Raw genomic sequence first — 24,650 nt, 5'->3', positions numbered from 1 at the left:
TGTGCAAACTACGGTTACAGCTATAGTACAGGGCAGGCGACATGCACATGCATCGTGTTTGTGTTTCCATTCCGCATGAAGCTTAAAAACAATCGATCATGTGTCACGTGTGTAAGCAGGCTGCACCGGGGTGTCCATGTACTGCAGTTTTCTGCTCGGGGTACAGAGTTCATTTCATCCATCTCTCCACAGTTTGACTTCCTTTATGAAGAAGAGAATAATTTTGTTGAAAAGCAATAAATATTGATTTTAGATAATGAAATTAAAAGTAGTATGCTTTTATATTTTCCTAAATAGTTTTATCCACTATCGAATTCTCTGTGACCAGGTTTCCAACCAAGACCACCTCACTTCCCATTAAACTCAACAGACGACGTCTAGGAAAAAAAGGTTTATTTGAGAAACAGTGTAATTTCATTCCTGTTACATACGGTCGTTGGTTTCCGCTGAAATCTGACAGAAAGAGAAAGCAGACTGTCGTGGTTATTAAACCTTAGGGAGAATGCAGGTTTTGTAGAGCCCAGCGGGGTCTGCATAAACATGAGCTCCGCGATCCGGCCGGTAGGGAACCGAACCCCTCAGCTTCAACATGCTATAAAGCCCCCAGCAGGGGGTGTTTGGAAGCTCAAAACTGCGTCAGTAAGCCTGGGGAGATCAGATTTCATCACGTCATAATCTGATCCAAGCGAGTGTCTTTTTTTATTTTTTCTAAATATGACTTTAAAAAAATGACAGTGAAACCTCAACAAATCCATAATTCATTGATTTAGGGTAAAGGCGCCATAAAGAGGAGGACATATCTTCAGATAATATACTTGTTAGAAGCCATTTCAGCAAATGTAAAACCAGGACACTGCATGCCGCACCACTTATTGTTATGCTTGGGCAAATTTGGATAATGACATTTAGCATTTCATTTAAAATTTTGTCAGTGTAAACAAATAAATAATTATATACAACTGGTGTCTAATTTTAAAACAACATCTGAGGCGAAACGTGAATAATTTACAGAAGAAATTATAATACAATCTTATCCCTCTAAAGCAATTAAAATATAAAAAGCTAGCAAACTTTGTTTTTTAGTCAATCCTAAAATTAAAAATCAGAAATTTACTAAAAACAGAACATAACATGTTTTTAAAGTACTCATTCAAAGTAACAGAAAATGATTACCTTCAAAAGCTACTTGTGCAATCAAAACGGAATGTTGTGATTCTGCATTAATGAGGAAATCCTCAGTTACTAAGTGAATTTCACCGTGTCGTTTATGGGTGCAATGTGGCAGTTGGCAGTTGTTAAAAATAAAAATGGCAACTTGTAGACAACCGTGCAATTAAATCTGGAAAAAAAAAATTGCAGAAAGGTGGTTTTATAGCATCAAAATGGTAATAAGTTTAGTAAAAAAAAAATGTATAATTCTTCCAGGCATATATTTGTAGAAAAATTATGTATAATGGAATTTAGAGTATAGTTACTGCAGGCTTATGAAATTCTGAGCTGAAGGCTTCTGTCCTGCCTGGATTATTACTGGAAACATCAGCTTCTGCTTTCTTAGGTGGAACAGGAGTAGGTGCTGAGGATTATAAAAACGTCATAGGTTGAGGTGGCGGTGGACAATGAGTATGTATTACAACATGATAACGTGGTCTGTGCATCGCTGCATCTTTATGATGCAGACCGAGAACAGAGCTGCAGCACTGGGCCCCGGGTCATTTTCAGTCCTTTGTGTGACTTTGTAAGCATGGTGATTGCGGCTGGAAAACCCCACTTCCAGCTGACAGGACCTAGATGTCTGCAAAGGGAGAAAACCAACAGAATGAAAACACTAGTCGTAATCATTAAAATAAGTTACTATTTAGCTGTGAATGTTCATCTGCTTGGAGTAAATGTGCCTGTTTCACAAATGAGGATTTCTTACACTGCCAGATTAACCTGGACTAAATGCAAGTTAATATAAGTGAACGGAAATAAAGGCCATTTAAACTGGGGCACCTCAAATCTGACCAGTTATCAAGCTAAGCAAGAAATCCTGCTTCATGAAACAGACCCCTGACACCAAAACATCATAACAATAGGAAGAGGAGGAATTTGGCTAATAGCGATAGCGTCGATCTCACCTCTGCACTCATATTTCAGGTCTGAGAAGAAGACCAACTCCTGGGAGAAGACAAAGAGGCCCAGTCTTCCCCCAGCAAAGGTTCTGTCATAGATGGGACCAGAATCGGTCATGATCTGCTTTCCTTCGTAAACCACCACCCTGTCAAGGTGGACAATAGCAGTTGAGCAATATAGTGTTAATATAGGTAGTATAGTGGTTAAACAGCATAGTTTTTAAGCAGGAAGGGTAATGAACAAAATATTGCCTAGCGGCTCGGTACCTAATGAAACCGGTCTTGGGTCTGTGTATGAGATGCCAGCGATAGGCGGTGTAATCCTTCCAGCCGATGTTATTGGGGTCATGCCAGAGGGTGCGGACCTGCTCATAGAGAGAGAAACCAGGAAGCCATGAAACATCCACCACATGACTAATCAACCAACATGTCTAACTGCAAGAGTCGCCAAGACGAAAGGCTCTTCAAACATGGCAAAGATGAGAGTTTTTTTTAACTTTGCCCACCTGCTGCTTGGTATTGCCTGTGTGCCACAGCGCGTTCCGGAGGCTCTCGCCAGTGCCCGTAGTGGAGTTTACCACTTTGAGTGAGACGCCGGAAATGCCAAAGGCCTTAGAGGGCTTCTCCTCCCAGTAGGTCTGTGTGATTTGCTTCCACATGACTACGTAGAAGCGCCGGCTTGACTGGTAGCCAAAAACGAAGCCGGCATAGTCATCATCCCGATCCGTGTTCACGTAGAAAGTGCCGCTGAAGTCCACTGCATTGAAGATGTCGAAGCCTGTTGTGTGAGCATAACGATATCAGAGCTTGGACACTTAGCATCAGGGTTTCAGCTAAGCAGGCATGTCATTCAGCGGAAGAAGCTGCCCTGGGCAAGCTGTGGCTGTGGGGACGTGCTGCCCCATTTCTCAGCCATTTGCACTCCCGAGTAGCAGTTATCAGTTCACCTTCATCTGCATGTCAGCATGAACTCACCCACAGCAATGCCAGGATCAGAATTAGCTGTCTGAACCAGCTCCTTGCCCTGGTTTCTCACCACCCAGTTGGGGTCAATCTGTGTCGTCCCCTTAGGGTCAAGGTGAACCATTTGGAACTTGCGAAAGTCCGTGACACTGATGGCATTGTTCTCTGGGCAGGCGTCGAGGATGTCAGGGATGCTGTCGTTGTCAAAGTCATCCTTGCAGGCATCTCCTCTGCCATCTCCTGAGGGCAGTAGGGAGAAAAAGGCTTTGGGATGACATCTCCTTCATACTGCAGTCAAGAAGCCCACTCCCCCTCCCAATTCTAACAGCAAGTCACTGGCAAAACATGCTTTATGACCAGCCAGTTTCATTTCAGAGACAATTTGACTGCAAAGACAATTTGTCACTTTTGTGAGAGTATGCTCCTTCCTGAGCCTTGGTCTTACACACACTTCTTCCTGAGCCTTGGTCTTACACACACTCCTTCCTGAGCCCTGCTCTTCAACACGCCCCTTCCTGAGCCCTGCTCTTCAACACGCCCTTTCCTGAGCCCTGCTCTTCAACACGCTCCTTCCTGAGCCCTGCTCTTCAACACGCTCCTTCCTGAGCCCTGCTCTTCAACACGCTCCTTCCTCAGCCCTGCTCTTCAACACGCTCCTTCCTGAGCCCTGCTCATGCACGTCATTCTCCTGGCCCATTATGCTGTTCCTCACCGTCCGAGTCCAGCTGGTCTGGATTTGGCACGAGTCTGCAGTTGTCTCGGTCATCAGGGATCCCATCATTGTCATCATCATGGTCACAGGCATCTCCCCTGCCATCCTTGTCATGGTCAGCTTGGTTAGCATTGGAGATGTAGGGACAGTTGTCCATGTTGTTCTGGTAGCCGTCCTCATCAATATCCTGGTTGTTATCACATTGGTCTCCCACAAGGTCATTATCCTTGTCTGCCTGCAGGGGGCGATGCCATCCAATGTTAGTTTGTCTTTTGTTTGATGTCAGCCTGTCGTTTGATGTAATAAGTAACTGTTTCACAATAGGTTTTAAGGGCGAAATTGGAGCATTTGCCCAGGTGGTAAGAGAATGTCAAAGCAAGACTGTCTGCTACTGCAGCAGTGACTTGATGGGAAAGTGCAGCTTCACTGCTTTCAGCTGCTGATAAAAGGCTCTCTTACACTTTCAGAGTCATAAACAGACAAGAATTTTATCATGAAGGAGCATCAAAATAAATCTAAGCTCATGTCTGTTAAAATGTCGTCATACCCCGACATCGTTACCTGTCCTGGATTGTGAACCAGTGGGCAGTTATCGCACTGATCACCCACACCATCCAAGTCAGTATCCTTCTGGTCAGTGTTATAGAAGTATGGACAGTTGTCCTGCTCATTCAGAATCTCTGTGGAAGAGGAGGATAAAGACATGAGCAGGTTGATAAAATTCATGGCGAGTCAGTCACTCACTCAAGAGTATTCAAGGTTTGAGTTCTGTTACGTTTTTTTTTTTTTTTTTTTTTTTTTTTAATTTTATACCAAATTCAGTAGGTAGAAGCATCCAGACGAAAGTTGTAAGACAGGGTACACACACATCAGTCACACACAGTTTGCTAACTCCAGTCAACCTCAGGATGTCTTTGGGCTGTGGGGAGAAACCAGAGTACCTGGAGCAAACTCCACATACATGTAGCCATGGGGGAGACTCACACCCTGGCCTCAGTGGTGCCACTGTGCCACTCTAGCTTAGTAACCATAATCAATAAATGAGTAATCAGAAGATAGCAAACTGACCGTCTCCATCAATGTCGATGGAACAAGCATCACCCTCCCCGTTGTTGTCCGTGTCCGTCTGCGCAGGGTTGTGTTCATACGGACAGTTGTCACACTGGTCACCAACGTCATCCTTGTCATAATCAAACTGGTGTGGGTTGTAGTGCAGTGGGCAGTTGTCCTGGAGGGATCATGTTAGTGGAAATTACAAACATGATTTTGAACTCTCAGACGACGAGAGAAAAAACAAAGACACTCATTTTATTAGGACTGAGCCGATTGGAGAATTACACACATCTCACAGGACATGGTGACTGGTTAACTATAGTAACCAACAAACACCATAAGGACATTACTGAAGAAGCTAGCAGACATCAACATTAACCACATCTAACAAGAAATAATGAAGCAGGACTGTAACCAAGGTCAGCCCAGAAGAAGGGGTCGTTTCACAAGATAATATAAGAAGGTCCTTTGAGAAGTGGAATTGCTGGCATGTGAAAACACACCCTCTCATCCACAATGTCGTCGTTATCATCGTCACTATCGCAGGCATCACCCTGTCCGTCATTGTCAAAGTCCTCCTGGCCAGAGTTGGGCAGATGTGGGCAGTTGTCCTGAAATTTGATGGAGAGACCAAAAAGCTTTAGAGGCACACATGTCTCCAGGAAAGAAGATGACAAAACTGTTAGTATAACATACGGCTGAGGATGCTCCCTCCCTTCTTAGGGGCTATAACATACGGCTGAGGATGCTCCCTCCCTTCTTAGGGGCTATAACATACGGCTGAGGATGCTCCCTCCCTTCTTAGGGGCTATAACATACGGCTGAGGATGCTCCCTCCCTTCTTAGGGGCTATAACATACGGCTGAGGATGCTCCCTCCCTTCTTAGGGGCTATAACATACGGCTGAGGATGCTCCCTCCCTTCTTAGGGGCTATAACATACGGCTGAGGATGCTCCCTCCCTTCTTAGGGGCTATAACATACGGCTGAGGATGCTCCCTCCCTTCTTAGGGGCTATAACATACGGCTGAGGATGCTCCCTCCCTTCTTAGGGGCTATAACATACGGCTGAGGATGCTCCCTCCCTTCTTAGGGGCTGTAACATACGGCTGAGGATGCTCCCTCCCTTCTTAGGGGTTGTAACATACGGCTGAGGATGCTCCCTCCCTTCTTAGGGGCTATAACATACGGCTGAGGATGCTCCCTCCCTTCTTAGGGGCTATAACATACGGCTGAGGATGCTCCCTCCCTTCTTAGGGGCTATAACATACGGCTGAGGATGCTCCCTCCCTTCTTAGGGGCTATAACATACGGCTGAGGATGCTCCCTCCCTTCTTAGGGGCTATAACATACGGCTGAGGATGCTCCCTCCCTTCTTAGGGGCTATAACATACGGCTGAGGATGCTCCCTCCCTTCTTAGGGGTTGTATTAGAAACTTGGGATGATATACAGTCAATTGACAGCACATTGTAAGCATGTTAAGGAGCAAATGTTGCTGCACATGTGATGAAAGTGCACTTCTCTGTGTTTTTCTCAGATCTCCAATCTTTCCGGTCATGGTACCTTCTTGCAGTGGTAGGTGGCATTAGCCCCACATGCCAGGTTCTGGTTGGGCCAGCCATCCAGGTCAAAGTCCTCCCCACAGATGAAGCCATCACCGGCATAGCCGATCCGACACTCGCACTTGTACATGGGGTCACTGAAATGACTGAGGAAGATGCAGCTGGCAGACTTGTGGCAGCTGTGGGTGTCATCCTTGCAGGGGTTGTGCGGTTCACACACCTGCAGGTGAAAACATAGAGGGGGTATGATGGCCTTCAGCTCCAACTTTGATACTGCGGTTCTTGGTCTGAGCCACCATGATACTTTAAGTATATTGCATTATTGTCAAATATAATGACCCATAATTCAATTTTTCTTGACTAAAATGGGACTATAAGACCAACAGTGAAGGGAGGCAGTCCTGTCAGGAGGTTATACTCTAAGCAGTATAAGAGGAGCAGTGAGGGGAGGAGGCCTTCTCAGGGAGTTATATTCTAAGTAGCATAAGAGGAGCAGTGAGGGGAGGAGGCCTTCTCAGGGAGTTATATTCTAAGTAGCATAAGAGGAGCAGTGAAGGGAGGAGGCCTTCTCCGGGAGTTATACTCTAAGCAGTATAAGAGGAGCAGTGAGGGGAGGAGGCCTTCTCAGGGAGTTATATTCTAAGTAGCATAAGAGGAGCAGTGAAGGGAGGAGGCCTTCTCCGGGAGTTATATTCTAAGTAGCATAAGAGGAGCAGTGAAGGGAGGAGGCCTTCTCCGGGAGTTATACTCTAAGCAGTATAAGAGGAGCAGTGAGGGGAGGAGGCCTTCTCAGGGAGTTATATTCTAAGTAGCATAAGAGGAGCAGTGAAGGGAGGAGGCCTTCTCCGGGAGTTATACTCTAAGCAGTATAAGAGGAGCAGTGAGGGGAGGAGGCCTTCTCAGGGAGTTATATTCTAAGTAGCATAAGAGGAGCAGTGAAGGGAGGAGGCCTTCTCCGGGAGTTATACTCTAAGCAGTATAAGAGGAGCAGTGAAGGGAGGAGGCCTTCGCAGGAAGTTATACTCTAAGCAGCATAAGAGGAGCAGTGAAGGGAGGAGATCCTTTCAAGGGATTATACTCTAAGCAGTATAAGAGGAACAGTGAGAGGAGGAGGTCCTTTCAAGGGATTACACTCTAAGGACGATAAGAGGAGTAGTGAGGGGTTATAATCTGAGGCAGGTGTGTGCTGTCATGACCAGGATATAAGCAGGTGTGGGTCAAAGCGATGCAGACCTGCTTGCTGTTCTTGGCGGCCTCCACCCCCAAGCCATATGGCTGAGTGCCCTTGTACCTGGGGGGGCACGGCAGGCAATGGAACCCGGGTTCTGTATTGATGCAGCGCTCAGCTCCGACCACCTTGTAGCACAGGTCTGACACCATGTCACACTGTGGGGACACAGGGGCCCAATAAGGCCATCATATCGCATTTTATTTGTAACAGTAGGCAGGCGATGGTGACACTATTATAAAGGGCGAGTGCTTTAGAGCTGTAGAGGGTATCTAGACGGCCCTGCGGACCGTAGTCTATGCTGACTTAATGGATGATGCTGGGCTGGTTGTCAAGGTGCATCTGTGGTTCTTGCCCTGGATACATACCTCATTCACATCCTCACAGAAGGTACCATTGCCACGGAAACCCAGAGGGCAAGGACCACACTCCCAGAATCCTTCGGTATCAGTATGGCATTCCACACCAGCAAAGCAGGGGTTTGAGAGACAGCCATCTATGAAATAAATGGGGACATGATGATCTAAAGTGTTGTCAGAGGTGTGTGGAAGGTCTGTTCTGGGGCAGTGTATGGCTCTGGGGGTCAGACGTCTGTGCTCATGATCAGAATGTCACCAGTTGAAATCCCTGGGTTAGCAGAGTGATTTCACCACTGGGTGCTTCTGCATGGCTAGGGACTCTGATCCTGCTTTGTCAATTGTATATCGCTTTGGATAAAAATGTCTACTAGATAGACGGAAGTGATCTAAACAGGTGTAGTCCAGGGTGTGGGTGTGGACTGGCTCTCTTCCTGATAGAATATGAGGGTAAGGGGTGTGGTTAGAGTTGTGGATGGGGCCAGGCTCTATTACTGATAGGGTCAGAAGGCAAGGGGTGTGGTCAGGGGTGTGGGTGTGGCCAGGTTCTCTTACTGATAGGTTAAGGGGTGTAGTCAGTGGTATGGATGTGGATAGGCTCTTACTGATAGGTTAAGGGGTGTGGTCAGGGGTGTGGGTGTGGCCAGGTTCTCCTACTGATAGGTTAAGGGGTGTAGTCAGTGGTATGGATGTGGATAGGCTCTTACTGATAGGTTAAGGGATGTGGTCAGGGGTGTGGGTGTGGCCAGGTTCTCCTACTGATAGGTTAAGGGGTGTAGTCAGTGGTATGGATGTGGATAGGCTCTTACTGATAGGTTAAGGGGTGTGGTCAGGGGTGTGGGTGTGGCCAGGTTCTCCTACTGATAGGTTAAGGGGTGTAGTCAGTGGTATGGATGTGGATAGGCTCTTACTGATAGGTTAAGGGATGTGGTCATGGGTGTGGCCAGGTTCTCTTACTGATAGGTTAAGGGGTGTAGTCAGTGGTATGGATGTGGACAGGCTCTTACCGATAGGTTAAGGGGTGTGGTCAGGGGTGTGGGTGTGGCCAGGTTCTCCTACTGATAGGTTAAGGGGTGTAGTCAGTGGTATGGATGTGGACAGGCTCTTACCGCTTGGTTAAGGGGTGTGGTCATGGGTGTGTATGTGGACAGGCTCTTACCGATAGGTTAAGGGATGTGGTCAGGGGTGTGGATGTGGCCATGTTCTGTTACCGATAAGTTAAGGGGTGTAGTCAGTGGTATGGATGTGGACAGGCTCTTACCAACAGGTTAAGGGGTGTGATCAAAGGTATGAGTGTGGCCAGGCTCTCTTACCTATGGGACACTCTTGCCTGTTGCAGACCTCATTGTCACTGGGTTCACCCATGCAACCTCGGCCCCCATGCTGGGCGGGTGGGCTGTTGCATTCTCGGCTACGGCTCTTCAGACCCCCCCCACAGGTTGCCGAGCAGGTTGCCCATGGAGACCAGGGACCCCACCCACCGTCGACTGCCAGTCAACACAAAGATGAATCAGTGGGACGGAGGAGGGGGCACAGAGGTGAGAGGTGAGACAGGATTGAAGAAGTGGAGAAGGTGGAGAGCAGGATCAACATCAGGCTTCCAGATGGGACTCCAAGAGAAGCAAAGCTGGCAAGCTGCCAGGTAAACTCACTGTATGCCGTGCCGTCATAATTGAATAGGAAATAAATGAAATCCTGTCCACACAGCCTGTTCACACATGAGATGAACAGACAATGGTTGCTAATGATCAGGTTAATGCTAAAAGGTTCAGAGCATGATCGGGCTGCATACCCCGCTGCTGCAGGGGGACAGGACGGCCCTGTCATGGGGAGGGTCCCCAGTCGCCCAGTCAGGTCTGAGGGATAAATGCCCCACTACAGGTCATAGCTCATGTCCCATTGAATGATAGCTGCTGACTGACCAATGGTAACAGGCAAGCAAATTACAGTCATTTTATAATTGTTTTCTTGCTTATTTTATCAGATACAGCATGATGTTTATTAAGTTATGTAGCTAAAGGTGCAAACTGCAACTGCATACTGGCCTAATGGACATAATGGAAATTACCTGTGGGATTGTGAACCCACAATCATTCACAGATCCAGTTTCCAGAATGCCACACCTGTTGCTGGCTCTGTCCTCGGCCCCGTGCCCTTACTGTAGGCATGTCAGAGGGCCTGCGGCTCTACTTTGGCAGCTGGTGCCCCTGTGTGTTTGTGTGCACCTATCTGACAGCCTGCGCCCCGTCATACTCACTGGGACATGGGTCCGCCTGGCAGCTCTGCGTTTCCCGGCCAGTGCCTTGGCAGTCTTTGCCCCCCCTCTGAGGCATGGGGGCATTGCAGTGCCGGATGCGGGTAACCTGGCCCTCGCCACATGTCACTGAGCAGGAGGACCATGGTGACCACAAACTCCACCCACCATCCTGTCGGACTGACAGAGCAACACACAGTTAGCAGCATAAGGCCTTAATATGGCCCATGTGTATGCGAGACTCAGCTCCAGCTCGGCCTCATCTGCTCATACTCTCAGAATAGTTCTACTGATTAGGTCAGGGGAATGGAAATGGAATAAAAACTATACAAAACTCTGTGTTTTTTGGCCGCTGATTATGACTTTATGATTCAGGCAGATTGTGTAAGAAGTTGGCCGAAAAAACTAGAATACGTCATAACATTTTTCCCTGCTTATGTTGTGGAAAGTGCAAGCTGACCTAGACCACCTCCAGCACCCCTCTCCATCAGTCAGTGCACACTGGAGTAAGCCAATCTAAACCACCTCCAACCTTCATAAGCCAGTGCACTCTGTAGTAACCTGTTCTAGACCACCTCCTCCACCAGCCATTGCACACTGGAGTAAACTGACCTAAACCACCTTCTCTCGTCATCAACCAATGAACAATAGAATAAGCTGACCTAGACCACCTCGACCACCCCTCTCCATCACTCAGTTCACACTGTAGTAAGCCAACCTAAGCACATCCACCCTTTCATTATTAAGTGCTCATTGGAGTAAGCCGACTTAATCCACATCCGCCACCCCCTCCATCAGCCAGTGCACATTAAAGTAAGCTGCCATAAACCACCTCCACCCTTCATCAGTCAGTACACACCAGAGCCAACCTAGACCACCTCCACCACCCATCTCCATCAGCCAGTGTACACTGGAGTAAGCTGACCAAAACCACCTCTAGCTTTCATCATCCAGTGCACACTGGAGTAGGTCAACAGACCATCTATACCACCCCTTCATCAGTGAGTACACACTGGATTAAACTGACCTAGACCAACTCCACCACCCCCTCCATCAGCCAGTGCACCATGGAGTAAGCCGGCTTGAATTACCTCCAACTTTCATCGGTTCGTGAATACTGGAGTAAGCTGAGCTAGACCACTTTGACCACCCCATCCATCAGCCAGTGTACACTGGAGTAAGCTGACCTAAACCATCTCCACCACTCCTTCCATTATCCAGTGCACCCTGGGGTTTGCTGGTCCTGACTGCGTTTAACAGAATTTTAAGTTTAATTTCTGTATGTTACATAAAGGTCATGCAAAAGTCATCGGTGTAACATGCGATACTGTTCCAAGGACTTAGACTCCTCCTCACCACAATCAGCAGCATCATAAGCACTCTAGTCACTAAACACATTCCTTAGCTCTAAAGTAAGTGTGACCCTCAGCCAAAGATGGGTGACGCATTGCTGGGTGGAGCTGCTCAGGGACCTTTCCTGCCTGATCCTGGCTGGGGTGGAGGACACTGTTCTAGGATACACACATCTGCCCAGCTGTGCAGCCACTGTGCAAACTGAAGGCCTACTAGCTGAATCTGAACTGGCAGCCCATCTGCAGGCAACATGCTGACATCAACTCACCACGGCTCTCACAGCGGCTGAGGCTGCATCGGCGTGTCTGGATAGAAGGGCCAGCACAGGCATTGCTGCTGTCATCACAGGAACGGCCACGCTGCTGTGTCCCTGAGCCGCAGGTGACCGAACACTCAGTCCATTCCGACCAGGGTGACCAGCCGTCATCACCGTCATTGGCTGGGCAAACATATGGGCAGGATTTAGGCACCGAGGCTGGGGCGTGTGAGATGACTCAGTGTTCTCCCTGAAACCAGTGGGGACTTCACGATGACATTACATGTGCAGCATCTCGTGTGCGCTTTTGAAGTGCAGCTGTTTTTAAATCCTTGTAGTTAGGGAAATATTCAGAGCACAGCTTAAGGGATCAACATGCAGTAAATGTGAAGAGCTCCTGTGGTTCAGTGGGTGGGTAAAAAAAACCACGGAGAAGATGAGCAGCTTCCCAGCTGGAGTGTCATTCGTCAAAGTTGTCCGATTCCTAGAGCAGGGGTAAGCCTTACGACAATCATATTTTTCTTTAAATTATATTTATTGGAACATAACTGAAGGGGAAACTTAGGGACCTGGCACAGCAGAAGCAGTTCAGAAAAAGCACAACAGATCAAAAGAAAATGGCAGTGAATGTGGAAATAAGAGTTGCAGCGGAAAAGGACCAAGCTGTCACAAAGGACAGCTATGAAGAGGACTGCCGAGTAGGAGATGCTGGACTCACGCAGGCACGTGGGACAGCACTCCCCATCGGAAAAGGTGGGATTGGCGCAGGCCACCGCAGGACACATGATTTGACGGCAGACCACTTTCCCATCCTGCAGGCAAAAAACAGCATTTAAGTCAGACTCATGCCGTAGTATGCTCCTGCCCCCCCACAACCTGCCCCGTCCCTACTGCCCCCCCCACACCTGCCCCATCCCATTACCTGCCCCTCCTTCATCCTGCACCCCTACCAGCTGCCCCACCCCTGCCACAGCCCCACCCCCCAATCTGCCCTGCCACTGTCTTCCCCCACCATCTGCCCCACCCCTTCCATTGCCCCGCCCCACCATCTGTTCCTCCACCATCGTGCCCCACTCCTGCCCCATCCCACCACCTGCCCCACCACCTGCTCCTCCTCCATCCTGCCTCACCCCTGCCACTGCCTCATCCCCCACTGTCCTACCCTGCCCTGCCCCACCATCCTGCCCCTGACCTGGCAGGTACACTTGGTGCAGCTGTCCACCACCCACTCCTCCTTGTCCTCGAACTGTCGGCCATCCTGCCAGCAGATCTGCTCACTGGAAGTCTTCATCTTTGCCAGGGTCTTCCTCATGAGATTGTTCTCCTCTGTCTGAAGACATGCACACACACACACACACACACACACACATGTTCAATATGAGTTCATCTCTTATGCTGGAGTCAGTTATCAGCACTACATGTGTATGGATATACTCTCTTCTTGAGTAATCTGAGGCTCTTGACACACCTGCTTGTTTCTGCTGACTGAAGCAACCCTGTAAATATATCATTTCCCCTGATCTCTAAAGGCTTGATGGCTACACAGAGCATGTGGAGGCACGTAAGGCAGCCTCTGGGCACCAGATATGGCAGCAAAGAGTTGCGTGAGATGGCCTCTTCTCTGTTAATAAGACACTCCCCACAGCTCTCAGACTAACATGCAACCTCATATACAGGGCTGGGTCTGAGCTGAAGATCATCTAAGCCAGGCCCTACTGGCTGGAGTACACAGAGTCGAGTATACAACATCAAGTCAGCCTTGTGACACTCTCGTGGCTTCATACTGGCATCCTCTCCTTACTGGGATGATGACGCCAAGCAGCTACAGTAATGCGGCTGTTGTGGCCCAGCTGGCTTCTCACCACCTTCTGCAGGCCGTCGATGAGGTTTCCCACCACGACTCGCAGTCCCTGCAGCTCCTGGAAGAGGCTGTGCAGCTCCTCGCAGGAGCGCTCGCACATGAGCTCGGAGCCTGCCGGCATGCCAGCTGGGGTGGTCGCGTCCTCCTTGGGGGCGATGGCATTGCCGGCGATTCCGGGATCCGCCTCGTCCAGCTCAAGGCTCTCACTCACTACGTTGGCTTCATCTGCAGAAAGAGGGTGCTGCGGTTCTAAAGGGCCACCACACAGGGCCATGGCAAACGAGCACAGAGCCAGGCAGCCAATCATATTATTTAAGAAAAACAGAAAACAGAGGTCAGCTGTGTTAGGACTCTGGTGGCAGGAAGTTTCCTATTTCCTAACATGCATTTATCCAAGAACTGCTTATCTGGGCTGATGTGTGCACTGGCTGATGGGCACTGGCTCCTGCAGCCTGGGGCAGGCAGCAGGGGAAACAAGCAGCTCATCACAGAGCATGCATGCCATGACACACAATGGGCCATTCAGCTACCAGGGTACCCAGAGGAAAGCTGCTCGACTTGGGCAAAAACAGCCACACCCAGAAAGCAAGGGAGGACTGGAAACAATGCTGCAGAATTAGCTGCCCCCTGCTATGTCACCATGTCACATATGAGTTAAAGCAGAGGACACATTTCGTTGTTGTGCACTGTGTGCTGTGGTGTGTCAGCAATGACCACTGATCACTAAAATTAAATAAAAGAAAATGGCTAAATTAACTTGTTGCTGAATTAATAATCTCCCAAATACTTAATCCATCCCTAAAATTAGAAATATTTTATTCATCCCATGGGAAACCTGGGTAGTTACTGCCTTTCCATAAGACACTTATACAGGTGAGCACAAGCTTCGGGGTCACAGCGCAGGATCAGTCAGCTTGCAGTACCCCTGTAGCTGGACATTAAGGGCCTCATTCCGGGGCCCAAAAGTGACATGACTGATAGACTGATACACAGCCCAAACCGACACTAAGACCCAGTTACTTCCGATCCCGAGGAGTCCGAAGCTACAGAACCGTACACAGCCCAAACCGACACTAAGACCCAGTTACTTCCGATCCCGAGGAGTCCGAAGCTACAGAACCGCACAGAGCCCAAACCGACACTAAGACCCAGTTACTTCCGATCCCGAGGAGTCCGAAGCTACAGAACCATACACAGCCCAAACCGACACTAAGACCCAGTTACTTCCGATCCCGAGGAGTCCGAAGCTACAGAACCGTACAGAGCCCAAACCGACACTAAGACCCAGTTACTTCCGATCCCGAGGAGTCCGAAGCTACAGAACCGCACACAGCCCAAACCGACACTAAGACCCAGTTACTTCCGATCCCGAGGAGTCCTAAGCTACAGAACCGCACAGAGCCCAAACCGACACTAAGACCCAGTTACTTCCGATCCCGAGGAGTCCTAAGCTACAGAACCGTACACAGCCCAAACCGACACTAAGACCCAGTTACTTCCGATCCCGAGGAGTCCTAAGCTACAGAACCGTACACAGCCCAAACCGACACTAAGACCCAGTTACTTCCGATCCCGAGGAGTCCGAAGCTACAGAACCGCACACAGCCCAAACCGACACTAAGACCCAGTTACTTCCGATCCCGAGGAGTCCGAAGCTACAGAACCGCACACAGCCCAAACCGACACTAAGACCCAGTTACTTCCGATCCCGAGGAGTCCGAAGCTACAGAACCGCACACAGCCCAAACCGACACTAAGACCCAGTTACTTCCGATCCCGAGGAGTCCGAAGCTACAGAACCACACACAGCCCAAACCGACACTAACACCCAGTTACTTCCGATCCCGAGGAGTCCGAAGCTACAGAACCGCACAGAGCCCAAACCGACACTAAGACCCAGTTACTTCCGATCCCGAGGAGTCCGAAGCTACAGAACCGCACACAGCCCAAACCGACACTAACACCCAGTTACTTCCGATCCCGAGGAGTCCTAAGCTACAGAACCGTACAGAGCCCAAACCGACACTAAGACCCAGTTACTTCCGATCCCGAGGAGTCCGAAGCTACAGAACCGCACACAGCCCAAACCGACACTAAGACCCAGTTACTTCCGATCCCGAGGAGTCCTAAGCTACAGAACCGCACAGAGCCCAAACCGACACTAAGACCCAGTTACTTCCGATCCCGAGGAGTCCTAAGCTACAGAACCGTACACAGCCCAAACCGACACTAAGACCCAATTACTTCCGATCCCGAGGAGTCCTAAGCTACAGAACCGTACACAGCCCAAACCGACACTAAGACCCAGTTACTTCCGATCCCGAGGAGTCCGAAGCTACAGAATCGTACACAGCCCAAACCGACACTAAGACCCAGTTACTTCCGATCCCGAGGAGTCCGAAGCTACAGAACCGTACACAGCCCAAACCGACACTAAGACCCAGTTACTTCCGATCCCGAGGAGTCCGAAGCTACAGAACCGCACACAGCCCAAACCGACACTAAGACCCAGTTACTTCCGATCCCGAGGAGTCCGAAGCTACAGAACCGCACACAGCCCAAACCGACACTAACACCCAGTTACTTCCGATCCCGAGGAGTCCGAAGCTACAGAACCGCACAGAGCCCAAACCGACACTAAGACCCAGTTACTTCCGATCCCGAGGAGTCCGAAGCTACAGAACCGCACACAGCCCAAACCGACACTAACACCCAGTTACTTCCGATCCCGAGGAGTCCTAAGCTACAGAACCGCACACAGCCCAAACCGACACTAAGACCCAGTTACTTCCGATCCCGAGGAGTCTGAAGCTACAGAACCGCACACAGCCCAAACCGACACTAAGACCCAGTTACTTCCGATCCCGAGGAGTCCGAAGCTACAGAACCGCACACAGCCCAAACCGACACTAACACCCAGTTACTTCCGATCCCGAGGAGTCCGAAGCTACAGAACCGCACAGAGCCCAAACCGACACTAAGACCCAGTTACTTCCGATCCCGAGGAGTCCGAAGCTACAGAACCGCACACAGCCCAAACCGACACTAACACCCAGTTACTTCCGATCCCGAGGAGTCCTAAGCTACAGAACCGCACACAGCCCAAACCGACACTAAGACCCAGTTACTTCCGATCCCGAGGAGTCTGAAGCTACAGAACCGCACACAGCCCAAACCGACACTAAGACCCAGTTACTTCCGATCCCGAGGAGTCCTAAGCTACAGAACCGCACAGAGCCCAAACCGACACTAAGACCCAGTTACTTCCGATCCCGAGGAGTCCTAAGCTACAGAACCGCACAGAGCCCAAACCGACACTAAGACCCAGTTACTTCCGATCCCAAGGAGTCCTAAGATACAGAACCGCACAGAGCCCAAACCGACACTAAGACCCAGTTACTTCCGATCCCAAGGAGTCTGAAGCTACAGAACCGCACACAGCCCAAACCGACACTAACACCCCGTTACTTCCGATCCCAAGGAGTCCGAAGCTACAGAACCGCACAGAGCCCAAACCGACACTTCAATTTAAAGAGGCAAATGTTAGCATTGGATGGACTAGTACACTCTGAGACCAAATGGACTAAAACAGGCCAATGACAACTCAAGTCCGGGATGGACTGAAACAAACCAAATGTATACATACATTAGTATGAAATGGACCATGAATTTCTGAAACCAATATATGCAGAGAAGCCAGTCATTAAAATTGTCAAATTGTTTCAGAGATTGTATCCATAATTCAGTCAGACATGTTGGGCTAGGTCTATAATGGAACACGGGGGTCATTAATTGGTTCCTAATGAACAAAGCACATGACCAAAATATTCTGTATCTTCCTGGAAGTAAGGAGCCCCCTGCAGGTTCAACGGCAGCAGTGCAGCAAATCACACATGCTGTAATGCTGCTGAGAGTCCTGGGGCATATAAATGAAGAAAGCTCTTTGGCACAGTCTGGTCCGCTTACTTGGAATGACTTTCCTGTTTTTGAGAAAGTATCTGGTAGATGCATTGAAACCCCTGGTGAACCGAAGCATGAGTCAGGAGAGAGGGGTTGTGAAGAAGCACAGTATATGTGCCATCGGGTGACCGCTCCACATGAGCGTCTGCATGAAGGGCGCTCACGCGGCGCCTGCCACCGATCGCGGCTCACAAGTGCTTTTCCAACACGTACTGGGCTGTTTTACTATCTCCCTGTTGCTGCTGCGTTCCGGGAGGCCTTTGGAAAACAGGACAAGTTCCTGGGCACACAAGCAGCCCTGCCGATCTTCTTACTGCCTGCAGAGGCACTTGCCGGGATGGTGGATGAACAAGAACCCATTAAGGTGGTACAGAAATCAGCCACATCCACATAAATGCTTCTCCATGGACAGAATATTACTTCCATCCAAAGTCTCTGAATCTACGTGTGTAGTTTTAATGTGACACGCAGGGAGTCTTACATAATAAACTCAGCTGGGCAATTTTTATGCTACATTGCACACCCAGCACTGGTAAGCTTTGCGAAGATGCCTGAGGAGCTTCCAGTATTCACAGAATTGCAGGTGCATTAGCTTTTGACCTGGTACCTGGATGGAACTACAGTCCTGGAAAAAGCTTCTTCCCCCATGGAGTGAAAGCAGGATGTCCATTACAACAGCAGAGCTTAGTATGCAGGTGAACAAATTGCAAAAAGAAAGGAAAAAACAATACGAAAACATCCCAGATGAGCTTTCCAAACAGCTGTCTGTTTCCTCGCTGCCATGTGTGTGTGTGTGCGCGTGTGTGTGTGTGTGTATGTGTGTGTGCATGCGGTGTGAGAGAGAGTGACGGCTGCCTGCAGCAGGATGTTTATGTTGGCCTGCTCGCATGTGAGCAAAGTGCCGATGCAGCAGCCGCCGCTTAGCGTGGCAAAGCCTGCAATTGGCCTGCTGGGCTGCAGCCCAGACTCGGCAAAACGACTGAGGGATCTCCAGGAAAGGTGACATCATAGCAAAACACATTGACACAAAGCGCATGACTGTTTGATTACCTCTCCCAAAAAAGATGCAGGTGAGGAGAACTAAGAAAAGCTGCATTTGTCTCTCGAAGCAGCCACATGCACGTGTCAATGCAATGCTGCTGGTTGCATTTTTGTCTCTAGGTCTTGATGCACTTTGTATGTCGTACGTGCATCAGCTCTCGTGCTATGCTGCTTTCTGCTAAGACAGTGCCAGAGTGCTAGCCCAGCTGAAAGCAGCAATCCGAGAGGATTAACAGACTGCCAAATGCTTCAGGGCCTGTGATTGAAGTTCAGTGAGGCTCTCAGAGGTGTCCGTCCCTCTTACCTGGCTTGGGAATCTCACAGCCTTTGCTGGCCAGGATTTCTTCCACTGGCGTGTCGAAGATGAAGTGTATGCTCTGAAGCAAACCCTGGAGGGCCGTGAAATAACAGCTGTGAGGCATTGATGGTGTCACGGCAAACAGCACATATGACTACAGACCACAAGCAGCTGAGTCTTGCTTTGAGAACATGTGGGCCTTGATGTGGGAAACTCAGAAGCATGTCTGGAGAACTTCAAATTACAGATTCTGTTTAAACCAGGATAAATGCACTCACATATCACATAGAAAAATTACATATAATAAATACACACACATATTAGATGATATTAGATTAGTCAGACCACACACGTGAGGAAAGTTTGAGGAATGTACTGGACACCCTGCGGACAGGAGCCAGGCGCCAGTGGGGGTCACAGGGCAGGGGGTGCAACCCACTGCATCAAGCCACAGCAACAGGGAAGTGACGTCGTGATAACGATAAAAAAAAGCACTGCCCCAGAGTGTACACATTCTACTCGGGTGCCCCCCTGACAGCCCCCGAAGGCCACATCTCATTCTTACCCGGAAGTGGCTTTCCCGCACAGAGCCCTTTGCCACAAACATCTTGCTGCCCTCTGCACGGAGGTGTTCGTAGAAGGGCATGTCCAAGATGAAGCCATCGACCAGGACACAGCCCACGTAGAGTGTGGCCGCCTCACCATACACATGCAGCGTGACGTTCTTCCACTGAGAGTCGGCCAAGTCCACGTCTTCGAAGGAGACTACGTTCTGTGAGCCGTCGGCCCAGTACACCAGGTCCAGCGTGTTGGTGCGTCCATTGGACACGATCTCCAGCTGCCGGCGGCCACCTGGACCCTCGATGGCGAGCAGGGTGCCCCGTGATCCCCGATCCTGCCGTAGCGTGGCTGTCAGCACAAAGCCCTCGTTGTTCTGGACTTGACGTAGGAGACGCTGGAGGGCTGCAGCACGCACAGAGGGCAGGTGCTCCACACTGATGAAGCGGTAGGCTGGGGTGTCCGCATCCAGGCCCCGGAAGAGCTTAATCCCAGGAGTCTTGCGTGTGATGTGACTGGCTTCCAGCAGATCGAACAAGGTCTGGTCTTCGACCTCTTCATCTGCAGCAAGGGAGGGGGGAGGCAGCCAGTGATCTCATTGGAACATTCTTTGAACTTTCCTTAAGCGGAACATTCCATAGAATGTCAGATGACATCATTAGTCATTTTCAACTTTTTGTTTTACTGTTTTTCTTGATACCTATAAGAACTTACTACCATTGTAAATGACCTGACTTAAAAATATTGCAAAACTTAAGCTAAAGTCACCCATCATTGAAGATGAAAGAAGAAAACACATTTAGAGAAACCTACCTTGAGCAAGTGTGGAAACCCAAAGCAGTAAAACCGCCAGCCAGTATGGGCTTCCCCTGAGAATCATAGCTCCTTCGCGGAAACAAAGGCCAATGAGCACCATCGGAGCCACGTAAACCTTCAGTTTGGCTCTCCTTAACGCATTTATCGCGCTTATCACAAAAGTTATTGAAGCGGAAACTGGTGACAACCACACAGTGAACTGAATTAACCAACCAGCCAAACAATACATGCACATTTGAAATATCACTATAGTTAAAAAGATCTGTTTACATATTTCAAAAATGTGTTTTTGTAATGTGAAGCTAACCGATTCATTCGGAAATATAAGCACTTAATTTTACCTGAGCAAGACGATGAAACCTCAGATGGGTACAACCTGATATATTTTCAAATATCCAGATAATTAAAAATAAACATGAATAAAATATTGTCATAAAAGGTAGGTAAGATACCGGTGAGTACGAGTCCGAGAGCGCTCCACAGTCGGAAGGCTTGAGTGAAATGCTGCGACTGAGCGGCGCGGCGCTGCTCTTTATATAGCGCTGGGCTGGAGCCCGTCAATCCAGGGCTGATGTGTTCGTCTGCAGCTGCTTCACTTTACAGCTCTCAACGTGCTGAACCGAGCCTGGTTTATTTTCGAAGCGATGTGTATGGATAGAACTTACTTTCGCTGCATAGTTTTTAGTGGAAATAAGCGAGGACCGTAAAGAGAAAAGTAGGAGATGGAGAGAAATCGGGTGGGGGGGGGGGGTGCTCTGTTGCATGCAGGATAAAGGCACTTCAGCTCATTCAGATACTTATGGATCTGAATTTTTGACTGTGGAAGTGTGTGACTGATGGCGCAGATACCTTCGGTTCGGAACATTTTCTGAAATAATTTTGCAATGCGACGCGTTAATGTCTTAAAGGTAACTTAGAATGTGTGATTAAAACACGCTAAAATGATGTTTCAGCAGCTCAAGTTTTTACCAAGACAGGCATGTTGTAGACATAATTCTGACCGTAGACATGGATTGTCTTTGTAGGCTTAATCTTGACATCGGATGTGTTTTGTTTTTATAACCACAGTGTTAATATTTCATAGTTAGTTTTTTTAGGCACAGTGTTAATATTCGGTGTAGTTTGTTTTGTAGACACAAGGTTAACAATGGATAATTTTTTAGGCACAAGCTTAATTAGTATTAGGTATGGATTGTTTATGTAGGGATGATAATATTTTTATTATTTATTAATATTTTTGTTTTATTGTTTTTATGCCATAATGCTGACTTTGGATATTGTTCTTTTGTAGGCATTTTGTGTCAGATATGGATTGTTTGGTAGGTATAATGAAGGTGTCGAATATGGTTTGTTTGGTAGGCATAATGAAGGTGTCGGATATGGTTTGTTTGGTAGGCATAATGAAGGTGTCGGATATGGTTTGTTTGGTAGGTATAATGAAGGTGTCGGGTATGGTTTGTTTAATAGGCAAAATGAAGGTGTCGGATATGGTTTGTTTGGTAGGCATAATGAAGGTGTCGGATATGGTTTGTTTGGTAGGCATAATGAAGGTGTCGAATATGGTTTGTTTGGTAGGTATAATGAAGGTGTCGAATATGGTTTGTTTGGTAGGTATAATGAAGGTGTCGGGTATGGTTTGTTTGGTAGGAATAATGAAGGTGTTGGGTATGGTTTGTTTGGTAGGTAAAATGAAGGTGTCGAATATGGTTTGTTTGGTAGGTATAATGAAGGTGTCGGATATGGTTTGTTTGGTAGGTATAATGAAGGTGTCGGATATGGTTTGTTTGGTAGGCATAATGAAGGTGTCGGATATGGTTTGTTTGGTAGGTATAATGAAGGTGTCGGATATGGTTTGTTTGGTAGGTATAATGAAGGTGTCGGATATGGTTTGTTTGGTAGGCATAATGAAGGTGTCGGATATGGTTTGTTTGGTAGGTATAATGAAGGTGTCGGATATGGTTTGTTTGGTAGGTATAATGAAGGTGTCGGTTATGGTTTGTTTGGTAGGCATAATGAAGGTGTCGGGTATGGTTTGTTTGGTAGGCATAATGAAGGTGTCGGATATGGTTTGTTTGGTAGGTATAATGAAGGTGTCGGATATGGTTTGTTTGGTAGGCATAATGAAGGTGTCAGATATGGTTTGTTTGGTAGGTATAATGAAGGTGTCGGGTATGGTTTGCTTGGTAGGCATAATGAAGGTGTCGGGTATGGTTTGTTTGGTAGGCATAATGAAGGTGTCGGGTATGGTTTGTTTGGTAGGCATAATGAAGGTGTCGGATATGGTTTGTTTGGTAGGCATAATGAAGGTGTCGGATATGGTTTGTTTGGTAGGCATAATGAAGGTGTCGGATATGGTTTGTTTGGTAGGCATAATGAAGGTGTCGGATATGGTTTGTTTGGTAGGCATAATGAAGGTGTCGGATATGGTTTGTTTGGTAGGCATAATGAAGGTGTCGGGTATGGTTTGTTTGGTAGGTATAATGAAGGTGTTGGATATGGTTTGTTTGGTAGGCATAATGAAGGTGTCGGGTATGGTTTGTTTGGTAGGCATAATGAAGGTGTCGGGTATGGTTTGTTTGGTAGGTATAATGAAGGTGTCGGGTATGGTTTGTTTGGTAGGCATAATGAAGGTGTCGGATATGGTTTGTTGGTAGGTATAATGAAGGTGTCGGGTATGGTTTGTTTGGTAGGTATAATGAAGGTGTCGGGTATGGTTTGTTTGGTAGGCATAATGAAGGTGTCGGATATGGTTTGTTGGTAGGTATAATGAAGGTGTCGGGTATGGTTTGTTTGGTAGGTATAATGAAGGTGTCGGGTATGGTTTGTTTGGTAGGTATAATGAAGGTGTCGGGTATGGTTTGTTTGGTAGGTATTCCATATGGTAATATGGTGCTGGACATGGCTTTTCCTTTTCGGGATAATGTTGGGGGTTTGTTACTGGCCTGGACTGGTATTCCGGGCATTTTCCTGTTGGTCCAATGGGTTTGTGGGCCAGTAAAATTCATCTTGGGGACTTCTTGGGGTGCATGTAAAAAATCGGCATCCTAGGAAGCAGGCATGTCGAAAAAACAAAAGAATGCTGTTGTGAGCTTAAAAGAGCCCATTTACGTTTAGCTGGATGTTTGCTGTGCTGACCAGCACTGGCTCTGGCATGTAGTCTGGAAATAATTAGCCTTGTAAGAAATTTGTGACTATGTCAGGATATAAGCGCCTATGAATTTAAGAGATAAGATCACACATTCCAAGGGATTTACAGTATAAAGACAGTAATTTCAACCAGACTAGTCTGTGAGATAGCACAGATATTGATTAATTTTAACTTTTGTACCTGTTATATATGTGTGTGTGTAAATTAAGTGGGTCATCCAGTGGAATGAGGCTCTTTAAACATTGTTTAGTTTTGATATATTTACTTTACTTTTTACTGGCTCATTGCATTTTAATAACAGTACGGTATATGTAGCAGGCGATGGACACTGGAACCAGCCACTGGTTTTGCAAGAATTTTTCCACCAGGCTGACAGCCTCTTTCCCAGTGGTGGAAAAGTCCTCCTGGCCCAGGAAGTGTGTATGGACGGTGTTCAGCAGCACCGTGAACGGCTTTGACATTTCCACACATTCTCTACCGTGTTACTCTTCCCGAGGCAGCAGTCTGGAAAATTCTCCCCAAGCATTTTCGAGAACAGTTTCAGTTCCCAGTGCAATATTTCATCAAATGAAATAAATTCTGAGATGCAGTGCAGCCTGTCTAACTCACAGACAGTGGTAAATGGCAACAGGGCATTGCCGCAGACACAGAAACATTCGTCCTTACAACATGTGTTCATACAGCAAAACAACAAAAGTTGTTCATACAACAAAAGCAAAACAGAAAGTGGAACATGCAGAGCTTTACCCTCTGAGCATTGTCTCCATGGCAGTGGCTGGATCAGCCTCATGCAGTGAGGAGGTGGTAGCAGGCTGGATGTGCTGTTATTCGCACTGAGCCACCAGAGGGCAGCGACAGGCTTGAGCAGGCAGTTTCTGTGACCATGGCAGCTTGCGTTATTTATACCCTGTCATAAAGAGGCAAAATGAGCTGAGAGGAATGTGCGAGCACTGGTGAGGGAGCAGGGGGCCAGCGCCGCTGCCTCCGGGATCTGTGTGCATGCATGTACTCACACGGAGCACTATGCGCACATTTGCGGAGCAGAGCAGCAGACACAGGAGGACCGTCAGTACCGTTAACACCATGGGCACTGAGGAGACAAACCCTAGCCAGCACAAGC

General features: G+C 48.1%; 1 protein-coding gene across 2 annotated transcripts; it reads right to left on the bottom strand.

Moving 5' to 3' along the window:
- Window positions 1-376: 376 nt before the first annotated feature.
- thbs2b (thrombospondin 2b) lies at window positions 377-20,942 on the bottom strand. 2 transcript variants are annotated; one of them, XM_048987167.1, is made up of 22 exons: window positions 20,835-20,942; window positions 20,380-20,451; window positions 19,574-20,127; window positions 19,015-19,099; window positions 13,711-13,934; window positions 13,041-13,178; window positions 12,567-12,660; window positions 11,861-12,031; window positions 10,243-10,419; window positions 9,299-9,472; window positions 7,998-8,125; window positions 7,635-7,787; window positions 6,403-6,621; window positions 5,343-5,450; window positions 4,855-5,014; window positions 4,348-4,466; window positions 3,787-4,021; window positions 3,087-3,314; window positions 2,618-2,889; window positions 2,379-2,476; window positions 2,118-2,257; window positions 377-1,792 (listed from the first exon to the last, which is right to left on the bottom strand). In XM_048987167.1, exons 2-22 carry the CDS (start codon window positions 20,444-20,446, stop codon window positions 1,785-1,787), a joined length of 3,552 nt encoding a protein of 1,183 aa, XP_048843124.1. In that variant the 5' UTR covers window positions 20,447-20,451; window positions 20,835-20,942; the 3' UTR covers window positions 377-1,784. The 2 variants fall into 2 exon arrangements, with proteins under 2 accessions (XP_048843124.1, XP_048843123.1); XM_048987166.1 differs by having other exon boundaries at window positions 20,724-20,909.
- Window positions 20,943-24,650: the final 3,708 nt, after the last annotated feature.

This window comes from Brienomyrus brachyistius, chromosome 20 (assembly GCF_023856365.1).
Source record: "Brienomyrus brachyistius isolate T26 chromosome 20, BBRACH_0.4, whole genome shotgun sequence".
Lineage (NCBI taxonomy): Eukaryota > Metazoa > Chordata > Actinopteri > Osteoglossiformes > Mormyridae > Brienomyrus > Brienomyrus brachyistius.
The sequence above is the reverse complement of the archived record's forward strand: the minus strand, read 5'-3'. Positions and strand labels throughout refer to the sequence as shown.